Here is a 10,322-nt window from a genome sequence, read left to right as displayed (position 1 = left end):
TTGACAAGTAGGCGTGGCTTTAGTTCACTGCAAAACATAGGCCAAGTTTCGCAATATTACTTAAGATTCGTTTTATTTCTGATGTCATGTTGGCGCATCTTGTCATGTGTTTTAATCCTTCATCTTCTCTTATAAGCAACTAAATCTTCTTTCCTAAAAAGCAGGCTTAAACATTATGATATGGCATTGCATTCTGTGATGGCAGTTTATTATTGGCGTTTATCTCATTATGGTCATTTGGCCATGATTTTTAAAATCTAAAGGATTTTTCACATTAACGTGTTTTTGGCCACTATATAATTCCCAGACTTAATTGTATTAATTTGTATTGTTTTTGATTGCTTTTTATTTTAAATGAGGAAAGAAATAAAAGAATGAGCAATGGATTTGCAGTTCTGATACAAATGAAGGTTTAAAAAAAGCACTAAGGTCTGAACAATCATTTTTTTATTGCAAAACTTTAACCATAAAGAAAGCACAAATTAAGTCAATTAAGTAAACAATTCCTCCCAGTAGAAATTGTACGTAAGGCCCCCTCTAAAGCTGTATCAAAAGAGACCTTCAAATAAGAATTCTAATGATGCAATATAGAATAAACACATTAACATTAATTAACATTTTATATTACACTGTTAAAATGGAGCTTCCTGTGTATAAATAATGTTATTTTCATCAAACCTTTGAAACTTTGTAAATATCACAGTTTGATGCCTGATGTAATTTAATCGTAGTCTATTTGCTACATCGACTCTTTTTGACCACCAGATGACAGTAACGAGTAATAAATCAAATGTAAATTTTCAATATCCAGCCTCGTTGCTCAAGGAAACTTAATTTTAGCGTAAACATTTCATAAAACAATATATAGTTATGATTTATCCTCTTGAAAATCGACATTGTTTAAGCTGCATGAGTAACGTTATAGCCTATCCCCAGCAAACAATGCGGGGTTTCCCCGTTGATAATTACAGCATTGATTATGAATATCTTCATATATCTGCTCTATTCATTAACCTTTAAGGTATAATAGTAATACAGACTTAATTAGTGTGGCACCAGATAACTGATGCCATTATATTAAAAAAAAAATGAATAAACGTTTGTCCAGTAACCTAATATACATTCGTTCAAAGCTATCTCTTTAATAACGTTAAGAAATATAACATTATTTGTACATTGTTCATAGCTTAATTTGAACGCTATAAAAGTTGAAGATAATTCGTATAATATGTTTGTTAGCTGTTGTGTAATCTGAATACAATTCACGTACACAAACATTTATTCTTTAAAGACAGGCTACCATACACTTTAACAAATGTATTAACTGATCAAATTTTCAATAAAGCTAAAGTTTAATGTGTATTTGTTGGTACATGAATACATTTCTCCATTCGTCAGTGTTGTAGGAAGAACCATATGTAGAAGAGCTATTTTATCTTAAAATGTTTTCAGCGTTACTGGTCGTAATTGCATTTTTTTTTTTTTTTTTTTTTTTTTTGCAGAGTTCTAATTCAGTTCTTACTAGTAAAAATACAATTAGAGAGCTGGGAATAAAATGGGGCTATACATTTTCTGTTGAAAAATCTAAAGTAATGTTTTTTTACTAGGAAGAAGAGGGTATTAATTAAAAATTATACATAAATAATTTGGAGAACGTTAATAAATTTTGCTTTCTGGGAGTACATTTTGATCCAAGGTTAACCTGGGTAGAACATATAAGGAAGGTGGAGGATAAATGCAAAAAAGTAATAAATACAATGAGGTGTTTAACAGGACTGGAATGGGGAGCAGATTATTAATCACTGATATATATATATATGTAAATTTAATAAGGTCAAGGATAGATTAAGGGAGTGTGGTGTGTGGGTCATCAGCCAAATCTGTACTTGCAGGACTTGATAAAATACAGGCTAAAGCTTTGAGGCTGTGCTTAGGTCCAGTGTGGAAAGTTGATTTTAAATTGCGTCAAATCAAATCAATAAACAGTAATATAGACCTTGTAGATGAATATTATAGATATGCGGAAGATGAATATAGAGACTATATTCAGATTTATACAGATGGATCAAAAGAACCTGAAAGTGGAAGGACTGGAAGGACTTTTATAGTTAATCAAGGAAATGAGGAAAGCAAATGAACCTCAGATGATGTGTGTATACAGTTCAACTATATGCTATCATGATGGCGTTAGAATAGATTGGAAAGGGGGACAAAATAAGTAAAATCTTAACTGGTCAGGTGTGTCCAACAGCCGTCAGGATCTGTTTTATACAATATTGATAACATATATGAGAATAAAAGAAAAAGGTAAAGAGATTCAACTTATTTGGACTCCAGCTCACATTTGGGAAATGAAAGGGTGGATAAATTAGCTAAGCAAGCAACTAAAAAAGATAATATTGAAGTAAATATAACGATGTCAAAGGCTGAAGGGAAAAGCATAGTTTGGAAAGAACCTATGAGAGAATGGCAACAGCAGTGGGAGAGGAAAATCAAAAGGAGACATTTGTATGGTATTCAAAATAAAGCTGGAACTGAGAGGAACTGGGGAGGGACTAGAAGAGAGGAAACAGTGATGACAAGATTAAGAATTGGACACGGTAACCTGAATGCTACATTATACATTATAGGGAAGCATCCTACTGGTTTTTGTGAGGTTTGTCAGACACTAGAAACCATAGAACATGTACTTCTAAATTGCAGAAGATATGAAGAACAAAGGAGAAAAATGATGGAAGAATTAAGAAAAGATGGGTTGGTAGGGGCAGTGGGGTGATTGGGCAAGGCAAGAAAAATATTTGTAATTCTTAGTTAATATTGATTTGATGTGTAGAATATACTCTGTGTAGAAAATAATCTGGAAATAGAGCAGAAAAACATCGGAGGAGAATCAACCAGAAGGTGGCGGTAATACAACACTTATGCTTAAAAAGAAGAAGCAGAAAAAGAAGAAGTACATTCGATTTGTATCTCGGAAAACATGTGATTCCCAGGAATACACTGGCATTCTGACAAGAATCATGGTATGTGTGAGTTTTGCAATATTTGAATCGGAAGTGTATAACGGATCTGCTTTATTATCGCCAAGACGCGACACTGCCGGACATATTCCAGTTTTCCAGAAGCAGATTAGTGTTCTGTCACAACAGGTGTCGTTATCGATGATTAAAATAACGATGTCCGAGTCTGACATGAATGAGTCTGACTGAGACTGTAACAAATGCAAAATAGCTATTACTGTTTGTGTTTCCGTTGGATTTAGTGTAACCTCGCCGGACTGTGGGGGCGTAACTTCCGTGTTTGCAAAAGTGTCTTATAAAAGACAAATGCCACAACAAAAAACAAGAATAGGTCAGTCAGAGAGAGAGCACATTAATGTTGCTTTAAGGAAACACAGATTAGACCCAGTAAATTGCTTAGTATTGGTTTGAGTTGTCATAGAGAATTAAAACATCACTCTGTTTCAGTCATAGGCCCAAATAAAGAAACAGACTTTCTTTTCAACTGGGAAAAAAGCTGTTTCGCTGGTTTTAGCTGCTCTTCCAGCCTGGTCATAGCTGGTTTGCAGGTTGATTTTAGAGTGTTTTGACCACTTCTTTAGCTGGTTCTTCCCCTAGCAGAAAGTGGTAGCTCATTTCTAGGAGTTTCAAGACTGACAGTAGAACCGGTTACCAGTTAAAGTGGTCAAAACTGGTTTATGGAAGATTATAGTTGATAACCATTTAAAAATTAACAACAATATTCCAAAACTGGATTTTCCAACAGAATTAGAACTAAAATGTTATTGTTTTTTTCTGTGTTAGTGCTCATGTCTGCAGACAGATGTTCCTCTAGCTGTGGTTGAGGAGATTCTCCTGAACCTGCCGGCTCATCAGGTGGTCCGAGTTTGTCGGCTGGTGTGTCGTGAGTGGAAGGAGCTGGTGGACAGTAATGCACACTGGAGAGAGCGCTGTCGGAAAGAGGGATTTCAGCCATATAATGCTTTCAGACCACCAGTTGACTGGCGCCTGTTTTATTTCTTAACTAAGAATCGACGTAACTTGCTCAAGAATCACAAAGCTGAAGGTGATTCACACCAGTATCAGTAAAGTTTTTTTTTTATATTATATTTTATTTCAGTCAATGTTTATTATATTTCAAGTAGTTTTATTTTTAGTTAATAATAACCCTGAATCACATAAATAAGTGTGAACAATAAGTGTCATTAATAACGTATGAATTTTTGCCTCAGCTAACATCTCTGATGTTCTTATTAGATGAATTTCAAGGATGGAAGATTGTAGAGAATGGAGGTGACCGCTGGGCGATAGAGGAAAATAGGAAAGCGCTTCCAGATGAGACAGTCAAAAAATGTTTTGTAACATCTTATGGGTACATATTTTAGATCCTGTAGCTTATTTATTTGTTAACATATAATTATGAATTATGAACATATATTATAATTATCAATCATCAAGCTAGTCCACACATGAATTACACATAATCTTTGTCCTCAGGTTATGTTTGAAGCAACAGCTGATTGATTTGAAGCAAAGAAGGCTACAGTGATGCTTTCATGGATCAAGTGCAACCTCCTATCAAAATATCAGACTGGTGAGTGTTCACTCAAACTCGTTTCATGGTACAATGTCCCTTTAAATGCAGTAAAAGCATTACTTACAAACCAGATGCTAGTATGAAAGCACATTTATGTGTTGTCTTCTCTGCAGGTATGCACCACGCTTTGATTGTGGGTGTCAGTATGAGATCTGTGTAGAGTTGCTTGATCGAAGAAAAAAAAATATCTGTATTTTTCAACCAGAGAAAGTTGTTTTCCAACAGTGGAATGATGAGCCGTGGTGTCAAGTGAGTAGCATAAAACTGACAGTCTAATTATTCCCCTATAATCAAATTAACAGTCTAGGTGTCATAGTTTTGTATTTGTTTTGCTTTATTTCAGATGACACATGTCTTTAAGGATTATGGACCTGGGGTTCGGTTTGTTCGTTTCACTCATGGAGGGGTGGATACACAGTACTGGGCGGGCCATTATGGAATACGGGTCACTAACAGTAGTGTGGAGATCTGTCCAGCTGAAGAGAGAGTTTTACTGCACAATATACCAAATAAAACTGTACAAAGCTCTGCTGTGTATAAAACATGCCGGTTAAAATGAAGGACCTTAGTCTGCAGCTGATTAAATGTGTCAGATAAAACATGGTGCCTCCATGAAGAGATTTTTATATAAGATCAGCTCTGCAGACCTAACTCCATAACATATTTACTCATTTTGTTAATTGTTTTTGATTGACATGCATAGATATACAGTGTATATATATAGAAAATGCAAGCCACCATTAATCTCCAAAGAAGAAGAAGAAAAATAAGAAGTACATTCGATTTGTGTCTCGGTAAACATGTGATTGGAGATGTGCCGAACAAGGCTTTTGAAGCAGTGAGGCTTTCACAACAAACTGCGTTGATGCTTCAAAGCTTCTGATACAGTTCTCTACTACGTCATCTGGTGGTCAATAAAAAGTCTTACACAAAATGTGTCATTGTAAGGTTTATTTTTGAATTTTATAAGCATATACAGGTGCTGGTCATATAATTAGAATATCTTCAAAAAGTTGATTTATTTCACTAATTCCATTCATGAAGTGAAACTTGTATAATCTATACATTCATTCCACACAGACTGATATATTTCAAGTGTTTATTTATTTTAATTTTGATGATTATAACTGACAACTAATGAAAACCCCAAATTCAGTATCTCAGAAAATTAGAATATTACTTAAGACCAAAACAAAGAAAGGATTTTTAGAAACCTTGACCAACTGAAAAGTATAAACATGAAAAGTATGAGCATGCACAGCACTTAATACTTAGTTGGGGCTCCTTTTGCCTGAATTACTGCAGCAATGCAGTGTGGCATGGAGTCGATCAGTCTGTGGCACTGCTCAGGTGTTATGAGAGCCCAGGTTTCTCTGATAGTGGACTTCAGCTCTTCTGCATTGTTGGGTCTGGCATATCAGATCTTCCTCTTCACAATACCCCATAGATTTTCTGTGGGGTTAAGGTCAGGCGAGTTTGCTGGCCAATTAAGAACAGGGATACCATGGTCCTTAAACCAGGTACTGGTAGCTTTGGCACTGTGTGCAGGTGCCAAGTCCTGTTGGAAAATGAAATCTGCATCTCCATAAAGTTGGTCAGCAGCAGGAAGGATGAAATGCTCCAAAACGTCCTGGTATACAGCTGCGTTGACCTTAGACCTCAGAAAACACAGTGGACCAACACCAGCAGATGACATGACTCCCCAAACCATCACTGACTGTGGAAACTTTACACTGGACCTCAAGCAACGTGGATTCTGTGCCTCTCCTCTCTTCCTCCAGACTCTAGGACCCTGATTTCCAAAGGAAATGCAAAATTTACTTTCATCAGAGAACATAACTTTGGACCACTCAGCAGCAGTCCAGTCCTTTTTGTCTTTAGCCCAGGCGAGATGCTTCTGATGCTGTCTGTTGTTCAGGAGTGGCTTGACAAGGAATGCGACAGCTGAAACCCATGTCTTGCATACGTCTGTGCGCAGTGGTTCTTGAAGCACTGACTCCAGCTGCAGTCGACTCTTTGTGAATCTCCCCCACATTTTTGAATGGGTTTTGTTTCACAATTCTCTCCAGGGTGAGGTTATTCCTATTCCTTGTACACTTTTTTTCTACCACATATTTTCCTTCCCTTCGCCTCTCTATTAATGTGCTTGAACACAGAGCTCTGTGAACAGCCAGCCTCTTTTGCAATGACCTTTTGTGTCTTGCTCTCCTTGTGCAAGGTGCCAATGGTCATCTTTTGGACAACTGTCAAATCAGCAGTCTTCCCCATAATTGTGTAGCCTACAGAACTAGACTGAGAGACCATTTAAAGGCCTTTGCAGGTGTTTTGAGTTCATTAGCTGATTAGAGTGTGGCACCAGGTGTCTTCAACACTGAACCGTTTCACAATATTCTAATTTTCTGAGATACTGAATTTGGGGTTTTCATTAGTTGTCACTTATAATCATCAAAATTAAAAGAAATAAACACTTGAAATATATCAGTCTGTGTGGAATGAATGTATAGATTATACAAGTTTCACTTCTTGAATGGAATTAGTGAAATAAATCAACTTTTTGAAGATATTCTAATTATATGACCAGCACATGTAGGTCATTCGCAAGGTGGCGTGTGTGTGCAGGGATAGAGTTTCCAAAATGTATTATATTTTGCACAATACAATGACAAAGGCTTTATGTTCTTTGTTTTTTACTTGCATCAAACTTCCGTCTTTTCACCTCCAAAATAAAGTGTTTAATACATCAATAGGTTAAACTAATGTAATTTTTCATTGCACCATTTCTGTGTCTTCTTTACAACAGAACACAAACATGCACATTGTTAAAAAATGCACAAATACAAATGCAATTATTTGTTAATTATATATATATATGAAGAGTTCAGATGCAAAACCAGCTAAAAGCCATCTCGGTCAAAAATGAGATAATGATACTGAGTGAATGCTCCTGACACATATTATGCGTCCATCAAATACTTTTACTTTAAACTCACTAAATTCCAGCCTCAGCCCAATCAGAAGTGCCAGAAAGTAGCCAGAAAGAAACGCTCATTTTAAAGAAAAACATCAGATGGATACACTTCATGTATTTATATATACAGCAAAAATGTTTGTGGTTGAGGAAGGACATTTGTCCTTTATCAAGGTGTTTTCATATTCATTCAGACAAAACACAGCGGAATCGATACGCTTTGTATTTGAGTCTGGTGTAACGTGTCAGTGAGGGAACGTAGTTTCGTTTTCAAAGATCACGTGACAGCCTCATTTCGAGCAACACTGTTTCAGAACATTAGTGTGTCGACAGTAGGCGTAGATTTACTCATCCCTACATGTGATTCCCAGGAATACACTGACATTCTGACAAGAATCATGGTATGTGTGACTTATGCGATATTTGAATCGGAAGTGTATAACGGATCTGCTTTATTATCGCCAAGACGCGACACTGCCGGAAATATTTCAGTTTTCCAGAAGCAGATTAGTGTTCTGTCACAACAGGTGTCGTTATCGATGAATAAAATAACGATGTCCGAGTCTGACATGAATGAGTCTGACTGAGACTGTAACAAATGCAAAATAGCTATTACTGTTTGTGTTTCCGTTGGATTTAGTGTAACCTCGCCGGACTGTGGGGGCGTAACTTCCGTGTTTGCAAAAGTGTCTTATAAAAGACAAATGCCACAACAAAAAACTTGAATAGGTCAGTCAGAGAAAGAGAGAGGGCACATTAATGTTGCTTTAAGGAAACACAGATTAGACCCAGTAAATTGCTTAGTATTGGTTTGAGTTGTCATAGAGAATTAAAACATCACTCTGTTTCAGACATAGGCCCAAATAAAGAAACAGACTTTCTTTTCTACTTGGAAAAAAAGGAGTTTGGCTGGTTTTAGCTGCTTTGAGCCCTTCTTTAGCTGGTTCTTCCTCTAGCAGAAAGTGGTAGCTCATTTCTAGGAGTTTCAAGCTGATGGACTGACAGTAGAACCAGTTACCAGTTAAAGTGGTCAAAACTGGTTTATGGAAAATTATAATTGATAACCATTTAAAAATTAACAATTTTTCAAACAGAATTAGAACTAAAATGTAATTGTTTTTTTCTCTGATAGTTTTCTCTCATGTCCGCAGACACGTGTTCCTCTAGCTGTGGTTGAGGAGATTCTTCTGAACCTGCCGGCTCATCAGGTGGTCCAAGTTTGTCGGCTGGTGTGTCGTGAGTGGAAGGAGCTGGTGGACAGTAATGCACACTGGAGAGAGCGCTGTCGGAGAAAGGGATTTCAGCCATGTGATGCTTCCAGTCCACCACTTGAGTGGCGCCGGTTTTATTTCTCTAAGTATTGTAACTTGCTCAAGAATCCCAAAGCTGAAGGTGATTCACACCAGTATCAGTTTTTTTAAATTATATTTTATTTCAGTCAGTGTTTATTATATTTGAAGTAGTTTTAGTTAATAATAACCCTGAATCACATAAAGTTTGAACAATAAGTGTCATTAATAAACGTATGAATTGTTGCCTCAGCTAACATCTCTGATGTTCTTATTAGATGAATTTCAAGGATGGAACATTGTACAGAATGGAGGTGACCGCTGGAGAATAGAGGGAATTTGGAGAGAGCTTCCAGATAAGACAGTCAAAAAATGTTTTGTAACATCTTATGAGTACATATTTTAATCCTATATCTTATTTATTTGTTAACATATAATTATCAATCATCAAGCCAGTCCACACATGAATTACACATAATCTTTGTCCTCAGGTTATGTTTGAAGCAACAGCTGATTGATTTGAAGCAAGAAGGCTACAGTGATGCTTTCATGGATCAAGTGCAACCTCCTATCAAAATATCAGACTGGTGAGTGTTTGCTCAAACTCATTTCCTGGTACACTGTCCCTTTAAATACAGTATCAGCATTACTTACAAACCCATAAATACCCATTTATGTGTTGTCTTCTCTGCAGGTATGCATCCCGCTTTGATTGTGGGTGTGAGTATAAGAGTAGAGTTGCTTGATCAGAGAAGAGAACCCATCTGTATTTTTCAGCCAGAGGAAATTGTTTTTCAACAGTGGAATGATGAGCCGTGGCGTGAAGTGAGTAGCATAAAACTGACAGTCTAATTATTCCCCTATAATCAAAAACAGTCTAGGTGTCATAGTTTTGTATTTGTTTTGCTTTATTTCAGATGACACGTCTTTAAGGATTATGGACCTGGGGTTCGGTTTGTTCGTTTCACTCATGGAGGGGTGGATACACAGTACTGGGCGGGCTGGTATGGGATATGGGTCACTAACAGTAGTGTGAAGATCTGTCCACCTGAAGAGAGATAGTGTTTTACTGCATAATATACCAAATATAACCGTACAAAGCTCTGCTGTGTATAAAACATGTCTGTTAAAATGAAGGACCTTAGTCTGCAGCCGATTAAACGTGTCTGATAAAACATGGTGCCTCCATAAAGAGATTTTTATATAAGATCACCTCTGCAGACCTAACTCCATAACATATTTACTCATTTTGTTAACTGTTTTTGATTGACATGCATAGATATACAGTATATGTATAGAAAATGCAAGCCACCGTTAAACTCCAAAGAAGAAGAAAAAGAAGAGTACATTCGATTTGTGTCTCGGTAAACATGTGAATTAGAGATGTGCCGAACCAGGCTTTTGAAGCAGTGAGGCTTTCACAACAAACTGCGTTGATGCTTCAAAGCTTCTGATACAGTTCTCTACTA

General features: G+C 36.6%; 1 protein-coding gene and 1 pseudogene across 1 annotated transcript; both read left to right on the top strand.

The window, feature by feature from the left end:
• Window positions 1-2,906: 2,906 nt before the first annotated feature.
• Window positions 2,907-5,541, top strand: LOC127154282 (F-box only protein 44-like; annotated as a pseudogene).
• A 2,290-nt stretch (window positions 5,542-7,831) lies between these two features.
• Window positions 7,832-9,785, top strand: LOC127154932 (F-box only protein 6-like). Its single transcript, XM_051096810.1, is given in 7 exon segments — window positions 7,832-7,965; window positions 8,716-8,956; window positions 9,132-9,246; window positions 9,345-9,440; window positions 9,548-9,583; window positions 9,585-9,678; window positions 9,771-9,785. Coding segments are annotated over 7 exon segments (600 nt in total). The 5' UTR covers window positions 7,832-7,962.
• Window positions 9,786-10,322: the final 537 nt, after the last annotated feature.

The sequence above is a fragment of the Labeo rohita genome, chromosome 23 (genome assembly GCF_022985175.1).
Source record: "Labeo rohita strain BAU-BD-2019 chromosome 23, IGBB_LRoh.1.0, whole genome shotgun sequence".
NCBI lineage: Eukaryota > Metazoa > Chordata > Actinopteri > Cypriniformes > Cyprinidae > Labeo > Labeo rohita.
The sequence above is the reverse complement of the archived record's forward strand: the minus strand, read 5'-3'. Positions and strand labels throughout refer to the sequence as shown.